This window comes from Phaethon lepturus, unplaced genomic scaffold (assembly GCF_000687285.1).
Source record: "Phaethon lepturus isolate BGI_N335 unplaced genomic scaffold, ASM68728v1 scaffold12829, whole genome shotgun sequence".
NCBI classification, from domain to species: domain Eukaryota; kingdom Metazoa; phylum Chordata; class Aves; order Phaethontiformes; family Phaethontidae; genus Phaethon; species Phaethon lepturus.
The window spans coordinates 29,351-54,944 of NW_010565598.1; the positions used below are offsets into that span (position 1 = coordinate 29,351).

General features: G+C 37.7%; 1 protein-coding gene across 1 annotated transcript in view; it reads left to right on the forward strand.

Annotated features, from left to right (window-relative positions):
- RASA1 (RAS p21 protein activator (GTPase activating protein) 1) overlaps positions 1 to 25,594 on the forward strand; it is a 58,343-nt gene that overhangs the window by 23,426 nt on the left and 9,323 nt on the right. Inside the window, exons 9-20 of the mRNA XM_010295238.1 lie at positions 3,914 to 3,992; positions 6,814 to 6,934; positions 9,171 to 9,327; positions 11,595 to 11,682; positions 14,298 to 14,375; positions 15,673 to 15,830; positions 16,129 to 16,205; positions 21,298 to 21,470; positions 22,205 to 22,364; positions 22,553 to 22,695; positions 23,564 to 23,679; positions 24,492 to 24,578. Coding sequence (XP_010293540.1) covers positions 3,914 to 3,992; positions 6,814 to 6,934; positions 9,171 to 9,327; positions 11,595 to 11,682; positions 14,298 to 14,375; positions 15,673 to 15,830; positions 16,129 to 16,205; positions 21,298 to 21,470; positions 22,205 to 22,364; positions 22,553 to 22,695; positions 23,564 to 23,679; positions 24,492 to 24,578 — 1,437 coding nt within the window. The remainder of the gene's footprint in view (positions 1 to 3,913; positions 3,993 to 6,813; positions 6,935 to 9,170; positions 9,328 to 11,594; positions 11,683 to 14,297; positions 14,376 to 15,672; positions 15,831 to 16,128; positions 16,206 to 21,297; positions 21,471 to 22,204; positions 22,365 to 22,552; positions 22,696 to 23,563; positions 23,680 to 24,491; positions 24,579 to 25,594) is intronic.

Consider the following 25,594-nt stretch of genomic DNA (forward strand, 5'->3'; position numbering starts at 1 on the left):
CCTCGGTACATCTCAGGAATCTTATAGTCTCATAGTCTGTACTGCATAGGAAGACTTATTTTTTCCACCAACCTGTTCCTTTTGCATGTGCTTCCACCACTCTGTATGTAAACTGCTTACAATTTCTGTTGATGACTATGACTGACAGGCCGTGTTTGCAGTCTGTCACAGAGATCTGCTTTCGTTATTTTGTTCTCTCCTATCAGCTCTGCAGAGGAGCTACCCTGTACTCTTTTAGCTGTCCCCCCGCAGGTCGCACTACGTAGCCCATATGCTGCATATTGCAGGAATTATGTTGACTGTGTAAAAAAGGAGTATTTTCCCATGGACTTTAGTAAAGCATTTAATTTTTGTGGATCTTTGTGCTTATTCCATGGATAACAAATTACTTCATTAGTCTTCTTTCTACATTTTCATGGAAAATTGAAAAAGGTGTTTCTTGGTAGTTGTACTGAGTCTGACTTGGGTGCAGTTAATTTTCTTTACAGCATCCAGTATGATGCTGTGATTCAGATTTGTGGCTAAAACAGTGTTGATAACACACTGGTCTTCTGGCTCTTGTTGAGCAGTGCTTGCGCAGTGTTGAGGCTTTCTCTGTTTTCCAGAGATCCAAACTGACCACAGAGGTATGCTCCACAATAAAAACCGGAGGGGATGTTTTATCTTCCAAGGTGGGTGTTGCTCAGGCTGAGCATCAGTCTGCTTCTGAGCTTGGTGAGTGATTGCTTTTGCATCACTGGCGTGACCCTGCTCCCTTCACTTATCTTGACGCATGAGTTTTGTTACATTTGCTTTTCCTGTTCGAGGGCAGGGAATGAGCAAGCACTACAGGGTGTTCAGCTGCCTCTGGGGTCAGCCCTCCACAGGCCTTTTAACGTCCCCCTCTTCCTCCTCCTTTTCTTGAGCTTTTATTGCTGAGCGTGACATTATGTGGCAGGGAATATCCCTTTGGCTGGTTCGGGCTGTCCTCCTGTGTCTGCTCCCAGCTCCTTTCCCACCCTTGTCCTACTTGTGGGGTGGGTGCAGGGGAGCAGAGTCAGGGGAGAAAGGAAAGCCTCAACACTGCAAGTATGGCTCAGCAATAGTCAAAACACTGGTGTGCTATCAACACAGCATTTCACTCACACATCTAAAATACAGCACTGCATGGGCTGCTATGAAGAAAATTAACTCCATCCCAGGCAGACCTTGTACAGTTGTGATTTCAGTAACTGTGTCATGAGATCTCAGTCCAAAGATGTGCATTTACTGGTATATGGCTTTTACTATGAGGGTGATCAAACACTAGAACAAGTTACCCAGAAAGGTATGGGTATCACCCTTGGGGGTGCTCAGGATGTGACTGAACAAGGGACAGAGTTCCCCGCCATCGCTGACCCTGCTTTGAGCTGAGGGCTTGGGCTAGGTGGTCTCCAGAAGTGCTTTCTGTGCTCAGCTTTTCTGTGAATAACTTCCATATGTGTTTCACAGTGTTTTTATGTAAGAGAGCATTTATTAATGTTTCAATTCTGATTTTAGAATGTGGTAGGAAAAGCATACCAGGCCATTTCTCCTGTCCTTTTCTGTATCTGCCTTCTTTCCAAAATTCAACCTACGTAACAGGTAGCATTCAAAACAACCTGTAAAATCAGGGGTGGTTCTTTGTTTCTAGTGATTCTCTGTCAAAAGAGAAGATAAGAAACTTTGACTTGATAGTTTATAGAGTGAATAAACTTTCAAATTATCTTGAATTTGAGAGACAGTACAATTTGAAAACTGAGAAGACTGGAAAATAATTTTGTTTCAACTGGTAGATTAATCTGTATTGTGGCAGGCTGAACAATATGGGTGTAATGAAAATTCTTCGTCTTTATAATTTAACAGTGTATAGAATGGTGGTGTTTAGTTCTGCTTTCAGGTTTCTTTGTTATTTGAAATATCAGCTGTTGGCATAACTCTCAATTCATTCTTTAAGTATTAAAAGAAGATACTGCTCATGATAGTGAGATACTTTTAAAGTCATCCAAGTAGCCAAGACCTGGGGAACCTAACAAGCCCTATGCTAAGGATTTTAAAGTTACTAAAGTAACTGTAATGTAGTATTGAGATCCATCTTTATTTCTGTATATCAAACCAAGTTTAATGTTTGGGGTTTTTTTAAAATCCGTGCTTATTTGTACCTTCCTTGATGCATTTTGTGTAAATAGAATTTCTGTTGCTGTCAGACACTGAAGAAGGCTATGATTCATTTTCCTGTCCCCTAGATAAGTTTTGTGGTCAGTCTGATTTCAGTCTTGACATTTTACATGTTAGATAACCCTGATCACTTGCAAATTCACATTCTGTAGTGTACTTGACTAGAGATATCTGGTATCTTTGTGTTTGCAGTGTACAGTTTGTTCAAGCATTTGATCTGTCATAGTGGTAGGGCAATATATAAGTGACCATCTGAATAAACTCCACTTGCAGGAGGAGAGGGCTGCAGAGGCAAGCCCTTAGTCCTTCTGTCAGGGCATAAAGTTTTAGCCTACGTGGTGCTACAAAAGGAGTCTTCAAATACAACTGAGTTTATTCTTCAGCCCATTTTATGAAATTGGAAGAAGTTAGGCATCTGCTCCTTATATAGAGGAACTCCTGGCATTTTCAAGGAAGGAGAGGAGGCATTGACAAGTCAAGGTATTCTTAATCTGATGAGTGAGAAAAATTATACAACAGTCTATTACTTACTACAGGATGTTGGCAGTAGCTATTCAACATGCAAAATATAATGACTGAGTCATTATTTTCCGTAGTGTGGAAAAGTTTAAATTTTTATTCAGAAAATGGCACATGCAGATTGCATCTCAGTAAAAATTTAAATAAATTATTGGATATCAGTAATACTGAAAGAGAAATTAAGGTCAATCTACATACCTGAAAAAAAATATTTCTGGGAAGATTATTTTATCAAGTGTGCACTAGTTCATAGCTTTAGAAAGTGAGACAGAAAAGTGAACAAAGGTGTCTTGCTATAGCTTTATTTAAATGTTTTTGAGATTTATTTTTACAGTATCAGGTGTTGTTCCTGTGTTGGAAACAACTCTATCCAACTGTAACAGGTCAAAGATTTCATTGCTGCACATCTTGTTGATTATCTTTACACACATAACTAAGTATGCATGAAGTGAGAAGACACACTCAGTGTATTTTTGTTTTCTACTTAATTATTTAGTTCCTTTTTTTATGTTGATATTTTGTGTATGGATGATTAATTCCTATTGATGTTCATGCTGCTGTTCTTTATTACAGTGTAAATTTCAGTAACTCCAAAAACACATTAGAGGAACTCAAATGCCTTGAATTTCAGCTTGTGTGTGTCTCTCCTGAACCTTACAAATGCAACTCAGTCTGAATCTGGTGATTAGAATGAATGCTTCCCTGCAGGGGAATGCTACTGACTGAGTATTTAACTTAACAGGATAGCAGTCATTTCCAAGTATAAGCTGTATAAGCTCTGCTACAAACCTTGTCTGTTTTCTATTCCTGTCCTCTTAAAAAGAAACTACTCTGCACTTGCTCTATCTCCCATTCCCCTTCCCTAGTTACTGTAGGACTTATTGCCAATGAAATAGCAATTTTCAGCCTGGTTGGAGAGCTGGTAATGCATGTGTGCTACTTGAGTGTGGAAAAAGCCGTGTCCTCATTTGGCATTTTAAGCAACTAATTAAAATATTTTGCAGCGTTTAGAATTAATACATTCTGAATACCATTTTGTGAACTTTCTTGACTTCAGTATATTAGTAAATTCTCATTGCTACAAATAAGATTATGGTGTTTAACACTTGATTTTATTAAAACTTTGTGAGAAACTGTAGTTGCATAGAAAAGCAAATTCTTAAACAGAGGAAAAACTAACCTGTTTAACATTAGAATCCTCTTTTTCTTATTGGAACAGTATTGCTGACATCATTGAGCACTATAGAAAAGAACAGATTGTTGAAGGTTATTACCTTAAAGATCCTGTTCCAATGCAGGTAAGATTTCATTTCTGAGCATTTGTTGTTGAAGACGCAGGCCTAGTCATCATCAAATCAATTTGTGAACTGAATTACAGCAGAGATACCAATAGTAGTTAAACAGCATCATCTCCAATTTAATTCTTTCAGCTTGTGTGTTTCTTTTGTTTTATCCTCAAATGCATTCACTTGCCAAAGGTTGGCTTGTAGTCAGCATAAAATATGGTAAGCACTGTCTGTCCTCTGCTCTGTGCCCCTAGCTCTGGTCCCTGTTTCAACCACGCTGTACGTTAGTCCTAGGTTAGGGGGATGATTGCAGCGCTTGTTCTGGAGCGTTCTTGCCCCATAGCAGAAGTTCATCCTAAGAGACCACTAGTAGTAAGAACACCACATAATCTACCGTTTCATAAGCTTATAGCTAGTTATAAAGTATACGTATATATTTTGTTCCCTCAGTTCCCAAACTTTCCTGTTTCAGTGGTTAGAAATTTGCCTTTAATTTCCTCCCTAAGTAGAGTTATGGTCAATTCTTACCCCTTTGTGAGATCTGTCATACTAATGAGAACATTTCTTGTATTCTCTCTTAGTTCACTAAGCTAAGCATACCAAAGCTGATCCTGTTCCCTTGTAATGTCCTCGTAGTTGCCCTGCTGCTGCCAATTTTGGTGCAAGCTTGCCTTTCGTGAATGTGGTGGACCAGAATGGTTTAGAGTACCATGTCATGGCTAATTCCCATTCTGTCTGGAAAATAGTTAGAGATATCCTAGAATAGGTGTCATTTTCTGTGGTAGGTTGACCCTGGTGAGTAGCTAAGGACCCACACCTTTTCTTGCTCACTCCCCTGTCCGTCGGGATGGGGGCAAAAGCAAAAGACCTCCTGGGTTGAGATAAATACAGTTTAATAAGCAAAGGAGGGGTGGTGGGTGTGTTGCAAGGGCAGTCAGTCACCACCTGCCACAAGCAGACTGATGCCCAGCCGGTCTCTGAGCAGTGGTGACCCAGGAAGACAGCCCCACCCCAGCCAGTTTTATTGCTGATCATGATGTTATGTGGCAGGGAATATCCCTTGGATCAGTTGGTGTCATCTGTCCTGGCTGTGTCTCTCCCAGCATCTTCCCACCCAAGCCACCTTGCTTAGAAGGGGAGCAGAGTGGGGAATGGAGAAGGTCTTAAGGCTGTGCAAGCACTGATCAGCAAGAGCTAAAACACTGATGCATAAAACAACACTGGTTTAGTCACAAAACCGAAACACAGTACCATACGGGCTGCTGTGGCAAAAGTCAACTCCATCCCTGCCAGACCCAGTATGTTGTCATAGCCATGTTATGTCATAGCTCAGTCCTGTGAATGACCCAGCTGTTTATCATTTTCTGTTCTCTAGTGGTAAGTATTAACAGGTGTAACTTTTATGTTGTACTAGTAGACTTACAGCTTGTTACTCCAGTCTTTCCTATCAGTGCTTCCCAGTTGTTTGCTGCTGTTAACTCTTGCTTGGTAATGTTGTCGGGACAAAAAGCGGATATGAATGGAGACTGCTCCGTGAAAGGCTTCACTAATAACATTTCTCATGCTCCATCATTCCTCTTGAATCATGGCAGTAATTGTCTTCATTTTAGCTTTTTGCATATGCACTTACAGTTCCTGTGTTAATAACCTTCTCTGCACTGACTAATTTTCCATGAGAGACTACTTCAGATTCTTTTAACCTATTCAGACATGTTTGTCACTTTGTTTAAAAATCTTGTGGTCAGTGGTGCCATTTATGTTCAGCTTTGTGTTACCTCCCTTCTACATGCTACCACGCTCTATGTTTTTGAGGGGAAAAAATTCAAAAGTCATGCATGCTTTTAGGGTTAGTTTCATTGAATTCCTGTGTCTAATAAGAAATTTACTTAAAAATATTTGTCACTAGAGCTGTTCTTTTGTGCACTGTGCCTTGCATAGCTATGTGATGGAAATTATCTTGAGCTCATATACATCTGGACATTGCTTCCATTGTAGGTCTGGTAATTCCTGTTAGCATTACCAAAGTAGTTTTCATCTTGCTTTTGTCATGTTGTTCAAAATCATAATTGTTGTAGATATATGGGTAGGAAGAAAAGTAGAATATTTAGTATGAGCCATACATGTTACTTTTCATCTCAATGCTGTTCTTGCTGCTTGACCGTTTTGCTTTTCATGTTTTCTTAATGGCTAAAAGAACTTCTGCTGATCAGCTTACTTGGTAAGGTCAAACTTGGCTTGGCCTTTGACAATTCTCATTTGTTACTTGCGTTTCCAGACCCAAAAATTTTCTGTGTGAATTTATCCTTTTTCTATTTCCTGTTTCTGCTTTCTTCTCTTGTCTTGAGTTCTACTGAATTAGGACATGTGAGTTCTAATGAGATTAATGAGGGACTGTGCAACTTTGAGTGAGTTGGTTTGAATTGTGATCTGCACCATTCTTGTTGCTTCAGAGTTTATTCATGGTTATTCAGTCCCCAGAGCTTTGATAGAAGACGGTTAGAAGCTAGATAAATCTTTAAAGGCTTGCATAAATTTACCAGAAATCCTGGTCAAAGATGCTGCTGAAAAAGACACAATGTTACTTTGTAGAAGTTGGTCTGTGTTGAAAACTTTCTTCTTCTATCTTAAATCTGGAAATATGTAAATACTTATATTGCATTTCTAGCAAGGGTAGTTTATGAAAAATTACATTGCTTTATTAAAATGCATGAAAGCAAGATAGTAGTTAAGCTGGTAGCATTCAGTAAGATGATCCTGGTTGCAGCTTCATAGTATGCAATTTTTTAATGGCAATTTCTGAGCTGAAAATATGTTTTTCTTCCATGTTTCCCAGCACCAAGAACAAGTGTTTAATGATACAGTGGATGGAAAAGAAATCTACAATACAGTTCGTCGGAAAACAAAGGATGCTTTTTATAAAAATATTGTCAAAAAAGGTTACCTTCTGAAAAAAAGTGAGTTATTTTTACTTCTATGAATTCTTTTTCTAAAAAAAAAAAAGTGGATATGGATCACAGAATCATAGAATATGCCAAGTTAGAAGTGACCCATAAGGATCATCAAGTGCTAACTTCCTGCTTCCTCAAAGGACTGTCTAAAACTAAACCGTATGACTAAGAGCATCATCCAGATGCTCCTTGAACTCTGACAGGCTTGGTGCAGTGATGTTTCCCCTGGGAAGCCTGTTCCAGTGACTAACCACCCTCTTAGTGAAGAACCTTTTCCTAATGTCCAAACTGAACTTGCCCTGACACAGCTTCATTCCATTTCCTTATGTCCTATCACTGGTCACCAGAGAGAGGAGATGAGCACCTCTCCCTCCACTGCACCCCTTGAAGAATTTGTAGACTCTGGTGAGGTCACCCCTCAGCCATGAGGTTGCTCTTCAGCCTTCTCTTCTCCAAGCTGAACATGCATACTTAGTGAATTTAGTAGAGTAGTGGTGCTAGAAAGGACAAAATTGAAGTGGGCAAAATGTTCTAGAAAGTGTGTGAAGAGTATGAAATATCTCTTAAGTAGTACATGAGTAGAAGAACATGACACATAATACTATCATGTGAAAATGTTGATTGTCAGTGACTCTGAAAAAATCAGTGCACAGCACAAGAACTAGGCATCCTTCTCAAAGGTAGCATTCAAAGTCATGAAATTAAGTATATTTTCATTAAAAATGTGTGTATTTAATATGTAAATCATTAAATTCTAGCTGATAGAGTAGGTTAGAGAGAGCAAGGATAGTATAAATCTTTGGAGATCACAGCTGGTTTAATTTTGTTATTCCAAGGTAGGTCATATGTTTTAAATCTTAAATTTAAAATGTATATTCTTCTGTGCAAGATACATAGTGACTTTTTCAGGGTTCTAACACTGGCACAGTCAACATACCATACAATAAATACATTAAAAGCTGACTGCTTGACTCATCTCAGTATAATCCTGAAGAATTGAGTACATCTTTGAAGTCTGAGGAAGCTCGTCCCTTACCAAGTGTTATACTTCTGCTTTTTAAAAGATCAACATTAATGGAAGCAGAAATTCTAACTATAAATAATAAAATTTCTGCAAATGACAGAGACCATAACTAGGAGGATAAGTTACAGATAGTAATCTGGATAGCAACCAAAAGTGAGAAAGAAGGTATGATTTTAAATATAGCCAAATATAAAGGACACGTTAAAAAACCCGAACTACCCCAAACTGTAGACTCTCTGAATAGAACAAGGAAAGCATCTCTTCTATTGAGAAGGCTGATCCTGAGAGGAGATGCAGAGCAATGTTGTAGAGTAAGGAATCAAATAAGAATGAATTGAAAACCTTTAGCTAAAAGAGATAATGGGATACTTTAAATGTGCAAATCAGAGTATTGAGTAGGTATAGAGAGATGTACATATCTCCATATGGTGCAAATTCAGGAAAATCACTCTTCCATCTAGAAGACGGAGTGTAGTAAGTGGATGTCAGATTTGTCTTTTCAAAACAGTGCTTTTACTCGTTTATTGGGGCCCATGGTGGATTTATGATGACCAAAATATAAAATTAAGGCTGAAAGCTTTTTCTAAATGGTACTGTAACGTATGCATTAATTAGTTGCAGAAAGTTCCTAATCCATTCTCGTTCAGAGGACATTTTCTCTGAAAGAAGTGGAACCAGCCAAATTCTTAGATATGGTTGCATTTGGGGCACGGTTCTGATTTAAGTTTGCATATAACATATTCCCATTTCTGTTCTTCAGCCATACTGTTTTAAGATACTGTAATGCAATCTGCTAAACATTGGTCAGAGTTTAGGAGTAACTTTCTTATGTCAGGACTCTATTTCTTAATTAAAATTGCAATAAATGGGATCCAGAGCATCATTATTTGCAAACTGTGTAGATACAGTCTTTAACACTGACAGCAACTCGCTGTCCAGGCAGCTCATACGCACTTGCTTAATCCTGTTGAAATTAGTGAAAATGTTTAGAGAACCTTTTGCAACTCTACCTGCATCTATGAAGGGGGTCTAGTTTTAGCCACATGTTGCATAAAATTGAGTATGTATACTGATGATATCACTTAAGTTTGATTACGTATACATTTTTCTTGTCTGCAATTTGATAAAAACTTTACTGCCCTCTTTTGTTTTCTTCATTTACAAAATGTACATTTTCTTTTAAACAGTATTGTAACTTTTTGCTTGGCTCTTCTACAGGTAAAGGAAAGAGATGGAAAAACTTGTACTTTATATTAGAGGGAAATGATGCCCAGCTTATTTATTTTGAAAGTGAAAAACGAGCCACAAAACCCAAAGGACTAATAGACCTTAGTGTGTGTTCCGTCTACGGAGTACATGACAGTTTGTTTGGCAGGTAGGACGCTGCCTGTTACTGTCATACATGCAGCAGGAGAGTTGACTGCTCATTTGAGACAGGTACAAGATTCGGGCAATATGTCACTGGTGACCGACTAGCCCTGGATTGCATTGTTCATTGGTATGAACCAAGAGCCTGTAGTAGATGTGAATTGCAAGAGCATGCGTAGACCAATATAGCTGATGAAGAGTAATTTGTTTAGCCATGGCAACTCAATTGCTGGCAAGTGTACATAAACAGCTTCTAGTTAGAAATTTTAGAATTTAGTATTAAAGTTTTATTGTGAAATAAGATGTGATGATGATTCAAGTTTTTTTGCATTGTCATTTTTTAATACTGAGTGCATTAATTGTTCCATGTTTCATTTTGCAGAATTTAGAGATTATGAACTGAGGGTTTTAATCCTTTTGAAATAAGAATCTACATTCTTTTGATAGGTATTTGAAAGCTATTAGACCAATTTAGCAGTAAACTAGTTCCTATAAGTCAATATCCTCAGAAATTGTTTTTTCACAATTACTATATTCAGAGATAATTTTGACATCAAATCTTATTTACTGTAATATTTTGACATTCAAACTATGCCAGCTGCAAGGGATGTGATTATCAGCAAAGAAGTTAGGGATCAAAAGTCTTTCAGATATCATTGGTAATTAACAAGAAAGAATTTACGTATTTGTTCATTGGTAGTTACCAAAAAAAGTCCACTGTCCTCTTTTATAATGTCATATAGAAGAAACAGGTACACTTACTCCTGCAAGTGGTAGATAGAAATTCTCGTTATCACGTGGATCTTAATGGTTATTAAAAAATGATATATAGTCAACTTGAAGTTTTGTCACAAGAATAACTAAAAGACAAATGCTTGAAATTAGTGGCGTTTCTTAAACTGCAAAGACTGGTGCTTTTGTTTGATGGTTTGGGTTTTTTTTAAATCTTTTTTAACAGTTTTGAAAAATCCATTAAATGAATGGAATGAGGTACAGAGTACCATAACAGCAACAAAAAAATTACTGAAATGTTCCTTATGTAAGTTGGCAATTATGCCGGATGCTTGGGTGTATGTTGTAAACAAGGAACATGTTGGTTAACAGTGCCTGTCTCTTAAACAGCTTTTAAGAAACGCTGTGCTGTGAGTTAGTGTAGTTGGACAGTAAGCGATAATACACATGGGTAGGATGAGATGCATAGTTGCACCAGCTTAGGCAGCTGTTAGTGAGGAACTGTAGCTAAGTTCCTCCTGCATTTTGACTAGGTGGCAAAAACCTCCTTTGCGCTGTTCTCAGAAGTATGATGGAGTTTGTAGCTTTGCAGGGTTCTTTGGTAGCAATGGTTTAATTAGCCCCAGACCTGGCCACTTCCTGCTCTACCCCACCCTTCCGAGGCATGGCCACAGAGTGCTATGTCAGTGTTTCTCCAGGCCCTGGAACAGATGAGGGAACTGAAGACTGAAACTGCAAATGGAATAGGATCATGTAACGCTGGTTTTGGCAGAGCTAAATTTCCTTGAGCACAGTGCAGAAGGTCATAAGTGAAGTGTGCAGTTTAAATAGCTTGTAATTTAACAACACGAAGTATTTTTGATTGACTTTTTGGCAAATCAGTGGAGGTACATAAAATGTCAAAGACACTACAGTTGCATTTAAGGTTGTAGAGGTTTGTGTCACATTCAATGGTTAGTATGTGATCCGTACATATTTTATTGGTTGCAAGAGCCATGGTACACGTTCAGATTGGGGATTCCTTATGTTAATCTTGTTTCCTGAACTTCTGAAAGAATAAATCCTTAATGTATGATTAATTGGTTGGGAACTAATGCTGAACCACTCTGGCTTTTAAAGTATCTAGGAGGAGTCCCCGTTGACAAGTCCTTTCTGTTACCAGGTGGCTATTTTTTTGCCTTGACTGTAAGTCAGCATGCATGCCCATTCAGTACAGGCCATTGTAAAAGTTTCTTAATATTCCAAAATAAATGAGCTGTACTGAAGTCTGATCTTCTTAAAATGACATAGTAAATTCAAAACAAAATGCAGCTTTGAAGCACATGAGAAATTTTCTAGTTGGAGTTCTTCCTCTTTCCATGTGTGATGATGCTACATGCATGCAAACAAAAATTGATGCAATGTTCAGTGCTCCCTACGGACAAAAAGCAGAAATGTATTACTTCAGTATAAGCTTTGTTTTGGCACCGATCAACAAATGCAGTGTCTGTTAATATTGCGAAGATTAATAAAACGTGTTTTTTTTGTTTGTTTGTTTTTCAGGCCAAACTGTTTTCAGATAGTAGTTCAGCACTTTAGTGAAGAGCATTACATCTTTTACTTTGCAGGTGAAACTCCAGAACAAGCACAGGTGAGAGCTTTTGCTGGTAAATACGATACCAAAAAGACATTTTTCGTTCTGTGGTGCTTAATGATATTGCCCTTCTTAAACAGGAAGCAAGCGTATCACAAATAGTTAGTGGCTATGTCTATATTAGCAGGTGTTACAATGGAGTAGTAGCAGATCTGTAAGGGGAACGATTAGCAGTGAGAGTCCAGCACCTACATTATCTGCACTTGGGGGTTTTACTTTGGACAAGTTCCAGTCAGGTCCCATGGACTGAACTTCCATTATTTTACAATGTATGTTTCTGGAAAACATTTTTTTGGAAGCAGTTCAACTCAGAAAAATAATTTACTCTCCAAGACTTACATGTTATAAACCAAAACATGGTAAGTGGGAGTTTTCCTTTAAAGGCGTATTCCTGATACAAACTAAAATGCTAATGCACATGTGTGTGCTCAGTGACCAAAGTATATTGAAAGGCTGCCTTTTGCAGTTATTTGTCCTGTCCATAAATTGGTGGTTTTTCATAGTCTTGGGCCTGGATCATGCACAAAAAGTAAGGTTTTCTGGTTTTAGTTGGTATCCTTTAGTTACAAGCTCTCTAGCAGTTACGTTTGCTGATTAAGAATTGAAGGGTAGGAGCATAATTATCTGAAATTCACTCTCGAGCAGGAGAGTGTATCTAAGGTGAGGCAGTGTCCTTACTTATTAAGTTTACAGCTCTGAAAGTTCACAACTCAAATACACCTGTTGCATCAGAGGTTAAGCATTGCATTTGATTTTATCTGAATGGAATTAAAGCTGTTTAGAGCATGTGTAATAGACTGCTATTCACTAGAGCATGAATGCAGTATAAATTCAGTATTATTCTTGTATATAAAGGAAAGCACAAATTTTCCTGTTAAATTAATACAAGTTTATGAAAGTCACTGAGACGACAGGATGATGCAGTGGCATTTGTCACACAACTCTTAATGTACTGTCTTTTGAGAAGCAGCATGCTGTATAGTAATTGAGAATGTGTACATTAATTTCCACACTCATACATTAATTTTTGTTACACCTGCAATGTCTTTTGTGTTCTAGAAATTGAAAGAATTAAGAATGTGTAGAAGGCAGAATATCCTGTCTTGTTCCCTGAACATTTGATATAATCTGCTTTTGATTTTGATCTGCTTAACAGGCTGTTCACTGCATTTATACAGAATAAAGCGGTTTTTTAATAATATGGCTTTGGCCCAGGAAAGTTTATAGGTATTTATTTTTGAGAAAGTTCAGCTTTCTTTACTCTGTAACATTTCATAGAAGAATAGTTTTATGTGTGTATTAAGGCTTTCTTAGAATGTGATAAATAAATACCGAAGCAGCACCATCCTATAGACTGCATGTTGTCTTTATGGTTCATACAAAACAAAAGTGGATGTAAAATGTGGCCTTACGTGCTGCTGTCACTGTGCTTACTGTGGCACGTTGTTTATTCTCACTGCTGTAAGCTTTAGCTTTTAATGGGAAAGGTTTTCCTGCTGTGAGTATAGAGGCGTGCTATGCATCCAGGAAATATTTCTGTTGGAGTATTTAGGAGGCATTTGTTTACTCCTGAGAATAAGGAAACAAGCTACAGAAACTTTGTGATGTGTATTTGAAAGCTTTTCCTTCTGTGGAAGGTTTTGAAAGCTGAAACTTGACTCACAAAGTGGTCTAGCTGAGAATAGCTGCAAGTACATGTTCCTGTATTTTTAAAATGTGGAAGATATTGTGAAGGGTAAGATTGAAACAGTGTTGTGGGGTTTTTGATGAATGGCGGATCTTTGAGCTAGAGACTTAAGGCAACTGTTGGTCAAAACCTAGTTTTTGTGCTTTGCAAGAGCTACACAAAGTTTGGTGGGTGGGGGACGAAGACTAGAGAATGAGGCTATAACGTATTTTCCACCTTCCAAAGGCCCCTTGCAAAGCTCCTCTGTTAGCAACTTTCTCATGCTGCAGTGACTTTTTCAGAGGTGGCCTGGCAAGTTGTCACCGCATGCTAGAGCTTATTTGTTTTCAAAAAAAATTGCACAAAGGTTCTACGGTCAGTTCGGTGTTAGACAACCTCTTTATTTCGTTGATCAAAACAGAATCCATCCACACACCCTGCTTTGCGTGTTTGTGAGTGAAGTGGGGAATGTTGGATATATGCTTCTGTGTTTCTCTATTAATGCTTTTTTAGTATTTGTTTTGAAGTATGGACAGTATTATGACTGTCATGCAGAAGTACTGAGAATAATTGGAACAGTTTGGCTTGTTAACTGTAATTTTCTCAGAAGCAATCAAGTTCTACTTTATTTTATATACCATTTGTAGTTTCATGTAATATTACTAGAGTGGAAAATTGATAAAGGTCACATTGTATGTCCATGAGTAATGTCTGATATTTCTAAAAGACAAAATGGTTCAGATTTGCAAATCCTTTATTATGTTTTGCTCAGTAAAGGTAAGGAGCTTGCTTTTATGTTCAAATTGTGTACTTTGGAATTACAGAAAACTTATGTTTTGCCAAGCTAAAGGGAAAACTTCAGATACTCTTTTTAGATGTCTTTTCCACTGCAAAATGCTGTATCTGACTTTGTTTTATTACCTTATTCTGCATCCTTTTCTCTTAGGACTGGATGAAAGCTCTGCAGATGTTTTGCAGTTTAAGAAAAACCAGTCCAGGAACTTCAAATAAACGTCTACGTCAGGTGAAGCTGATGTTACGGGGTTGGTGGTACATAGGGAGGAGTGTTTTGTCTCCCTGTTGCAAAACAATACGGATAAATTTCACAATTTTACTTTCAACAGTAGTAAATCCTGCATGTATTTTCTTTTCTTTTTTGGAGTTACGCAGTAGTACCCTTGTGAAACCAACTAGAATGATCTACAGTTTGTTATATTATCTATATACATAAAACCCAGAATGGCTTTTGGCAATCTGCACATGCTTTGCTAGGTATTAATTTCTGACCACATTTGAGTAAAAGAAGTCAAGAGTTTGTGTCGTCTTAACTTTTAAAATTTAGCACATCTGGGAAGCTTTAAAAATTTGACAGAATTATGTGACATGTACACAAAATACATGTTTAACTTATGTTACTCCTTTTCAGTAACAAATACACGCTGAACCATGCTTGTGGCTTAATTTCTCTCAGTGTTTTGGAAGTGCTGTGTTTGCCAGAATTTCCTCAGGGGTAGAGAACAAATAGTCATAGATGTCTAAGTCTTTGGAGAATAACAGTAAAATACTTCAAGAATCCCTGATATTTTTGATTGATAGGAGTGTTTGATCTGTGGATAGGAGTGTTTGATATGTAGTTTTAACAGACAGTGGAGAAAGGAATAAAACGGGATGTTTTTCAGGATGCACAACTGTTCTGTAGTTAACATTAAAAGATGTTTGGATACTTCTGAATTAATGAACTAAATTAGGTGAATTCACAGATAAAGTCACAGGTGAAACTGGGGGCTTCAAGCTGCAAAAGCAAAGCAAAAAAAGTGACAACTGAAATAATTCTTTACTTCAAAAAGTGAAGAAAATGCTCATCTATATAAAGGAATAGAATGTAATATGTTGCACACAGGAATCCTACATAATCTATTAGTAAAGCACCAAAAAGCCATTGTGTTTGGAATTGTCCATGGCTCCTACTCAAGGTGCAAGTCTTCGATTTCATTAAAATTGTGCATAGAAAAGCTAGTGTTTACAAATCCTAATGTCTCTCAGATAATTTTAAAAGAAGAAAATAAGATGCTTTAAAAACATTGGGGCTCAGGATTTGTTTTCAGTAATTATTTGAGTTACTCTTATTTTGTCACCTGTGCCCCTTAAAATGTTGTTCCCTTACTTCTGTTCCTTGCTTTTCTTCTTAGGAAATTTTGATTTGTATTCAGTAGTCATACATTAAGTCTCTGCACAGAGGATAAAAAACAATTCACGTGTTTCGTATTTCTATTTTAACAACAAAAAGTAAATTTTGTGTGTTTGTGTTTTCTTTTTTTTAGGTCAGCAGTCTTATTTTGCATGTAGAAGAAGCTCATACGCTCCCAGTAAAGCATTTTACTAATCCGTATTGTAACATCTACCTGAACAGTGTTCAGGTAGCAAAAACACACATCAGGGAAGGGCAGAACCCTGTGTGGTCAGAAGAATTTGTCTTTGAGTAAGTCTTAATCTCCTTGAATTACTGAATTTTACTTGTAAGTTGCATTGCATTTAAGAGTCTTAACTCTGCACACTGTTTTGCATATGCTTTTTAAAAATACTGTATGTGTGGTTACACAGCAGCAACCTTTCAGCCAAATTCTGCACGGGTGGAATTTTCTGTAGGCACCTAAATATCTTTGTTAATATAAGTGTCGTTGGCTGATAATGAGAACTCAGGATTTAAATGAGTTTAGAATAAGCTTATATGCCAGCCAAGTATAGTATTAATTGAGGCTTTCTGTCTTTTCTCCTAGTGATCTTTCATCTGATATTAATAGATTTGAGATAAGTCTTAGTAACAAAACAAAGAAAAGTAAAGATCCAGATATATGTAAGTATTTTTTTGTAAAAGATGCCTATGTGTTGCAGCAATGGATACTCTCTGTGGTTTTCATTACTCTTGTCAAACATTGTCACAAGGGAATTAAGTATATTTTTATGCTTACCATACTGCTGTGTTTGTATGTTTTGGATGTCTGGTACTGGCTTCCCATTAATTCTTTTACAATGAGAACCTGCATGTTTTATTAGTAATAAAATGCACGGTAATCCAGTCCTGTGTATCTGATGGCTTTCCTAGCTCTGTTGTAGAGTAGCCATTGTGTTATACAATGACTGTATTTCCCAAAAGCAAGAGGAAAGAAAAGCCGTCAGTATTAGTCTGCTCCATAAAATGCTAAGTTCCAGAGTTTTAAGTCTTATTGCATGGAATTTCTTCTCAGGTTTTTGTGTTGATTTCAGTGAGAAAGGGAGGGAAGGTGTAGTACTTTCATCATGGAAAAAAAAAATTTTTTTTAAAGATCTTGGTGGTCTCTGAACAAAATTTGCCTTGTTTTCTTTCAGTTTTACCTCATCTGTCTACTTTCCTTTTACCACTCTTGGGCTTAAACTTGAAGTTACCTCAGTACTGCTCTGAATGAGAGAGGACCCATATTTCCTTTTGCCTTTTATAACATCCCAAGGATTTATTTTCCTTGTGTTCCCCAGACAGCTGCTTCTTTAACTGAGGTTTTGTTTCTGTTCCTGCAGATGGTACCATCTATCAGCTTTCTATGAAAGAAAGGGTTTGAAGAATGTGGATTCTGAGCTCTTGAGACAGAAGAAGTTGGGGTTTATTTATTTTGTTTTAAAATTTTGTTCTCTTCCCACACAATGTTTTTAGGTTCTTTTTTCTCTTATTCAAGGTATCTTGTTTCCCACCATACTTGTTCTGGAGCAACTTCAGCCCCCAACCTCCTCTTTGCTGCCTGCAGGGCAGGACACCCTCCCCACCCCTTTCAAATTTGTTCCAAGATTTTTTTTCTCTTCCATTGTGCTCAGAGCTGTCTGTTTGAAAGCCTGTCGGAGTATTTATAATCTATTGCAGTTGTTTTCAGTTGGCACATACTGCGTTACTGGCCTGTTAACATATGCCTCAGTGCTCATTTCTTGATTTTCTTTTTTTTTTTTTTTTGAAACCTTGACCAAAGTAGAAGAATTACTACTCATTTTGAATGCTTTCGCAGAACCTTCTTCAATTAAAAACCTCTTTCTCTTTCCTCTGACTAGAAAACTTTCTGCATAGCAGGAGGAAAAAAAGATACATTCCCTCTGACAGACAAAAGGGCTGTAATTGCAGTTCTGACCATGTTCTTGTGCTGTTCTTTTATTCATTTGAGCTGGAAAAACCATTATCTATCTACACCAAGACTCTGGTTAGTAAAAGAATCTTTAAAAGGATAATTCTCGAATGGAATGCCTTAGTAACTTCTCTCAAAATGCTTTTGTAGTTTCTTCCTCTGTGTCCAGATGAAGGAGGTTGTGTTAGCTTTGGATGCATGCAGATGGTGGGAGGTGATAGGAGGTTTCTTTATCTAAGTCAGGAGGAGGATTGCCTGACTTTCTTGATTGCAGTTAGGTACACTTGTGACAGTCCTTTCATTTTGAGGTAAGGATTAGACTAAGTCAACTTGAATGAACACATCTCTCTGCTTACATCCCCAGCCCCATTACCTATGTGAAGTGCAGGGGGGAAAAAATGAGCTAAACCAGACCTTATCTAACCTACTTCTGCACTGCCTAAATAACCCTTGAACTCTCCAAAGCAAGAGAATTGGTTCCTTTCCTGAACATTCTCTTTTTCAGCCACAGCTCCTAATTGTGGACTGCTGTGAAGTGGGAGTCGTGAGGCTTGTACTATTCATCTTCCCAGTTAATTGGGTTGTCAGCTTTTCTGCTTGCTTTTCCCACAATGTAATGCAGATTGAAGGCCCAGAACTCAGTTATTGGTCTCGATGCTTTATTTCTTCCATCGTAGCACACACAAGTTAAATTCCAAAACGATACTAGCATGAAGGCTATTTTTTCAGTATTTTAAAATATTTCATCAGTTTTCAAATCTTTGACTTTGAATTTTGCCTATTACGAGTATTCCATAATGATTTGAGTATTTTTGTTTTTAAAAAGTATTGCAAATAGAAATTACACTAAACAGTTAAGTATCAAGTCCATTTAAATTTTTGTTTCTCTAACTGTAAATTGCATAAGGATTTATTCAAATAAATGTATATAATATGGTTTGCGAAAGGTAAAGCCCTAGAATGTATTAGTGGACTTCACCCGCTGCTACTGCAAAGATGATGCCCAGGTATGATTGTAGACAGTTGAATTAGTAAATCTCTCAGGACAATACCACACAGTGTTGAACTGGAGTGGAAGTTCTGATTTGGTTTGCACCATGATAGTTGGTTAATTTCAAATTAGTTCATGTTGGAAAAAAAAAAAACAAACATTTTTATAATGGAGGCAGTCACCTCATGCAGACAAGTCCATAAAGCGAAGTATTAGCCAATGTCTTTCCTTTCAGGTACAGTTATTTGCTGTAGTGCCAAAGCTTGTTTTTGAAACTGATGGCTGAGATTATAAAATGGTCTGTGCTAACATGGCACTGACGTGTGGGTGCAAAAGGCAGGATTTAGTATGTCGACGTATTGAGCAATTTCCTCTTCCTCAAGATCTCAAATAGTTTTTATTCTGAATCAGTAATTAGAATTTTTTTAGCGTTGTTCTGATGGCTCCATGTTGTTCTGATGGCTCCATGTTGTTCTGATGGCTCCATGTTGTTCTGATGGCTCCATTTTGTTCTGATGGCTCCATTTTGTTCTGATGGGCTTAGACAAAGGCTTCAGAGTAAACTCAGGTTCATTTCCTGGCTGAGGATTGGAACAAACCTAAGGTTGAACCACTTTTCACTTTGATTCCCAGGTTATAATTATTAACAATCAAAATACAATCTTGTTACTAAATATTATGTAGTTTCATTAGCAAATAAGCCGTTAAGAAACCTCAGCCTTTTTTTTTTTTTTGTACTGGTATTCGTGTGAAATATTGTGGGGTTTTTTTTGTTTGTTTTTTTTTTTAATTAAGACTGTTGTCAGGAGAATTCTTACCTGTGTCTAGAGAAAAGAGATCAACTATTGTTTGTTTTGATGGTTTTCTGTATAATTGTTTCTCTTTTAAAATGTGCTAGATTGCAAAGTTGTAAATACCCTGAATTTTTCAGCTAACAGCAGTGTCTTACTGTAGCCTACTAAGGTAGCCTACTTATTCAGTGTAAGCTCCTAAACAGAAAAAAAAGTCTTGTTCCTTTCAAGTTACTAAATATAAATTATGGTAGCAAATATTGTGCAGCCCTTGTACAGGTATCTCTATTCTGACCTTTTTTTCTTTTTTTAAATCAAAGCAAGATTATAGTGTTTATATTATGGCGGTGAGGTGCTACTATAACCACAGGGAAAAAATTAAATCATCAATTTATTCTAGATCCTTGTCCTGGTTTTGGCTGGGGTAGAGTTAATTTTCTTCCTGATAGCTCTATAAGTGCTGTGGTTTGGGTTTGGGATGGTGAGCAATTGTGCTGTGCATCACTTGTTTTGTATATTCTTTCATCATTTCTATTATCATTATTATTATTCTCTTTTTTTTCTGTCCTGTTAAACTGTCTTTATCTCAACCCACAAGTTCTACTTTTTTTCCAATTCCCCCTCACATCCCACTGGGGATTCATTCACCATTCCTCTCACTGACATATATGTGCCTTACATGTGCAAGCAAAATAAGAAGAAAACCACATTTCTTAGTTGCGGGTACAGGAGCTTTGGTGCTGGGAGAAATATTCTAGAAAAATCAATTGATTATCTGGTCTAAAGACATTGTCCCATCCACACTGGTGATAAGTAGCAGCTGATGATGAATTGTTTCTCACACTTCTTGACTGATTTAAATGTATTAGCTTGTATCAGTTTATCAACTCCAAAGAATATGAAATAGGCAACAGGAGTGTCCTGAAGTGAGCATTATAAATGCGATGTTTTTCTTTTCCAGTATCAAATGATATCCTGCTATGTATTGGAACGCTGGGGCAACGGGAAATCTACTGGAACTGTTGACAATTTCTGCAAGGCAGTGTGGCATATGGGCTTTGTGGAAACGTGGCAAAAAAAAAAAAAAACTTCTGTGGTTTTTGGGTTGTTTTTATGTGAGGAACTTTAAAGCAGATCTCATTGAGAGGCATGGAAAGAGAGGGTATTTGCTTGAAAGATCAAGACTGACAGGCTAAGTGTGAAATTTCATCTGTGTTTCACAGGCACAGTGTTGCCTCTGCAAGTGCCTGGGCCCTTTCTGTGCCGAGTAACTCCGCTCAGGAGCATGTGTGCCGGCACCGCATCGGCCTCTGCTGCCACCGCTGCAGCTTGCTAGCCAGCTGCTGGGTCAAACTTCAGCTGCAGTGCGGGTCATTGCTTGGCAATTTCAAGTTACCGACACCACCGAAAAGTCAAGTCAAACATTTGACTGTTCTTCAGTTGACTTTCATCATTATCTAGGTAGCAAGCTGATTAGGAAGACTTTTTTAGGTAATTTTCATGAACTGTTACAGCCTTAACCTGAGAGTTAGTATAAAAGAAATACACATGGCAATGTTTGGGAAAGCCATAGCAACACTATAATAATAAGTAGTGAGAACTAGCAAAGTTGTCAAGGAGCAGACCTGATGGTGGCATCAGCCCAAGGCTGGAAAGAGGATAGTGAATTCTGAACACTTCATTTATTTTTAGTTTCTGACTGCTACCTGGATTTGCAGGGTAGCACTTTTCACTTATTACTTGGGTGTTACAAAGAAAACTGTCAATATCCATGCGGCGTTTTTGAAAGTATATATATACATTCTTTACAGAATGCTTTATATTTCTTCTTTAGTTCACAGCATTCTGTTAAACCACTGAAGAGCGAATCTGTCAGTATATCGATGGCAAAAATTTTCATTACTCTTACCAATACTGTTTTGCTGAAACAAGATGGCATGTGCTGGAAATAAACTATTTTTTTGTTCAATAGCAGCACTGTTTTACTGGAGATAACTTAAACAATGCTTTTTTTTCCTTAAGTGTTTATGCGTTGCCAATTAAGCCGATTACAAAAAGGACATGCAACAGACGAGTGGTTTCAACTCAGTTCCCATGTACCATTAAAAGGTATTGAGCCAGGATCTTTGCGTGTTCGAGCACGATATTCTATGGAGAAGATCATGCCAGAAGAGGAGTACAACGAATTTAAAGAGGTATGAAGTTGTTTAACTTCCCTTATTTATCTGTCAAAACTGATTTTGCTTGAGACAGATCTCAATAACACTGGTTGACATACAAATATTTATAGTGACATCTGTATATCACTACAGATGTATGAAATCAGTTTTTCCAAAGCTGTTTGTTCTGATTTCAGCTGGGATAGAGTTAATATTCTTCGTAGTAGCTGGCATAGTGCGGCATTCTGGATTTGGGATGAAAATACCATTGATTACACGCTGATGTTTTCATGTTGTTGCTGAGCAGTCAAGGACTGTCCAGCTCCTCATGCTCTGCCCCACGGGCGAGCAGGCTGGGGGTGCCCGGGGAGCTGGGGGCGGCACAGCCGGGACAGCTGACCCAGGCTGGCCAGAGGGGGATTCCGGGCCATACGGCATCAGGCCCAGTATATAAACTGGGGGAGTTGGCCGGGGAGGGGCCACGGCTCAGGAACTAACACTGAGCATCAGTCAGTGGGTGGTGAGTAACTGTGCTGTGCATCACTTGTTTTGTATATTTTATCATTATTATATTTTTTCTGTCCTTTTAAACTGTTTTTTTCTCAACCCACAAGTTTTACTGTTGTTTTCAATTCTGTCCCTCATCCTGCTGGGGCTGGAGGGTGAGCAAACGGCTGCGTGGTTGTTTTAGCCCCCTGCCAGGTTAACCTGATGACACTTGTATGTTAGGAAAAACTTCTGAGTATTTTAAAATTCTGTTTTTCTTTCAGCTTATACTCCAGAAAGAACTTCATGTAGTCTATGCCTTATCACATGTTTGTGGACAGGACAGAACACTGTTGGCTGGCATTTTATTGAAGATTTTTCTTCATGAAAAGCTTGAGTCCTTGTTGTTACGAACACTAAATGACAGGGAGATAAGCATGGAAGGTACTGTATGAAATTACACTGAAGTTTACTGGAACTCGGGTCAAGTCGTGAGGGAAGGGCTTCCTTTTTTTCTCCTCCTTCAGTTGAGTTATACATTGATCTATCTAAAGTGTAAACACCACACATTTTTCCTCTGTTTTTTGTTGTCTCCTTTTCTCAACTTTCTACTTTGCTGTCTTTTTTCTCAGATGAAGCTACTACCTTGTTTCGTGCCACCACCTTAGCAAGTACACTTATGGAGCAGTACATGAAAGCCACAGCCACAAGTTTTGTTCACCATGCACTGAAAGACTCTATATTAAAAATAATGGAGAGCAAGCAGTCCTGTGAGGTGATAACTTGAACTATGTTTTTAAACATTTTCATTTGTTGACACAATTAGCTACCGGTTGTTACGCTTTTATGTTTTATGTTTGTGTTAAACATTAGCTTAAGACACATTTAGTAATCTCTCAGAACTCAAAGTTGTTTACGTGAGAAATACAGAAACTGTATCCATGAACAGATTTTTTTTTTTCCCCCTAGATTTTTGGCTTTTAACAGTATTCGTAGTAGAACTTAAGTTTTTTTAATTAAAATTTCCTTAAATTATCTACTCATTCTTTAGCTATTGTAGGCTGTTCTGTAGCAGTTACCAAATATCCTAACCTAAGTAACTTCAAGATGCCGCAGAAGTCAATGTCTGAACTTTACTTTTAACTTAAAACTTCCTGGTATTAAGTCACAGACTGGTTTGGATTGGAAGGGACCTTAAAGATCATCTAGTTCCAACCGCGCTGCCATGGGCAGGGACACCTTCCACTAGACAGGTTGCTGAAAGCCCCATCCAGCCTTGGCCTTGAACACTTCCAGGGACAGTGATTGCTACTGAACCTGAAACTGTTTTTAAAATGACCCTCCTGTGTTTCACATTAACTGTGGAAAGGATGGGAGTCCTCAGAAATTTGGATTGAGACAAAAAGCTCATGCAGGTGGTAAATATCTGAGCTGTTAAAATCCTAGTGTATCAGAAATTAAAGCCACTGCTTCTTCACATTTCCCAACCAGCCGCTGAAACTGACTCATGAGTTCTCTAAGAGACTTGTACAGCAGCAGAATATTTAATTTACTTTGAAGTTGTGTTCAGTGTTCAATATTACGGAACTATGTATGTAGTTCTAGTTAGGAGAATAAACATAATCTTTTTCTTTTTGTTTTAGTTAAATCCCTCAAAGTTAGAAAAAAATGAAGATGTAAACACTAATTTGGCACATCTACTCAGTATACTTTCAGAATTGGTGGAGAAAATATTCATGGCTGCAGAGATACTGCCTCCGTAAGTTTGCATTTTTCTGTTCAGATTTGTATTTGAAAACTCCTGTTTGCATGAATTACATTGCACCTTAAAATTGTGTTCTTACTGGTTCATCTTCTGCTCATCAGTCATAAGACTAATGTCTCTAGGGTTGTTGTATGCATGCAGAGGAATATAGATGGGGGGAAAAGAATAACACCTGCAGGAATTGATAGTACTTTTTGCAAAAGCCTCTGGCTAGCACACGTGCTGTTCTTTGAAAGAGAAACTACTAGACCCAACAGGTCAGGGAAAGAAGAGTAAGAGAAGTAATCAATCTCATATTTCCAGAAAAATACAGAATACAGTAGTAGTTAACAGACAATTATATATATTTAAGTTGATTACAAATTCACTTCAGTCCTCCTCCTCTGAGAGAGAGAGATGGAATTATTAACAGCATATTAAAAATACAAAATTTTTAAACAACCAAACCACCAAAATTGTCTTTTTAAAAAGGAAATACTACTTAACAGGAAACACAGTTACAATCCATTTAATGCACATCTGAATAATCACTGAGTTGCACACAGAATTGCGTATTAATGAAGGTTTTTCCTTGCCATTTGTAAATTTACTTTTTAATATAAATACACAGATTTATAAAATTACACTTTAGCAATTTATTAACTTACAAACTAACTTAATTAATTTAAAGCTTATGTCTCAATTGGAAATGTAGAATTGGTAATAGTTCTGCATCAAGTAGGAGGCTGGTCTAGATCCTTTCTGACCAGCTTTTTTGATTCTGTAAGTTTAATGGAATGAGTAAAAAGTAGCTATTGTTTTTGCAGGACATTGAGGTATATTTATGGGTGCCTACAGAAGTCTGTTCAAAACAAGTGGCCAGCTAATACCACCATGAGAACCAGAGTTGTTAGGTAAGTTGTCACTTTATTCTAAAAATAATCTTTTCAAATCTTTTTAAAGACATACTCCAGTGTGTTTATCTATGTTTCTTTCAGTGACAAAACTGTATAGTACTTACACAGGCTATAGCAGTATTCAGGATACTTATGCTGAGGCATGATATCCCAGTTAAGGATTATGTGCTTGCTAGATTCCTAATCATGTTCTTAGAGCCTTGCCAGAGTAAGATGATGTAGTATAGAGGTCAGTATGGCTTTATTTAATAGTTTTAACTTGGAATTTACTTGTGTTGTGTCAAGTTTTGCAAACTAATCTAAAATAGCAATTTCCTTTTTCATGCTGGGAAAGAAAAACTTCTTTCAAAGCAATAGTTAACTTCTGTGATACCTGCAGAGAGCAGTGACCTCTGAAGGTCATGCTCCTGCCATATGCCATCTGGGAGGACTGTGCCTTACCCAGGGACTTGTATGTAATGTGTGTTAATTGCTGGAGAAATCTTCTGTGGCTTAAGATCCATGCCCTTTAAAATGCAGACCCAACACAGTAAGGAATCGAATACCTTCTCATAAAGACAACTGGACTGTTGTTAAATTTTGCTGAGGTGCTGTCTGCGTTAGGATATGTAGTCTTCTGCATCAGAGAAGGCTCCCAGTCACTGGTGTTGGGCTGCTGGTTGTGATCACTCTGAATCAGTGCTCTGTGTTGGCTTCCGAAAACACGTAATCCTATGCTGTCCAAGTTCTGTTTCGTTTCTCTGCTCCAGCCCAGTCATGCTGAAACATGCCAGAGCTCCTCTAAAAATCTTGCAGGAGGTTACTGAACCTGACTCCTCTGAACTCGCACCAGCCACAAAAACTCCAATGAGCATTCATAAACCAGTGCAGTACACAAGTTCTTCCTCTAACACTGTCCGTTGCCAGTGCTGGTCAAACAAAAATCTTTGACAAAGACGTGGTTTTGACACTGTATTTCTAAATGCTACTGGGGGGGGGGGGGGGTTCATGTTTACGTATTTCATACTATTTTT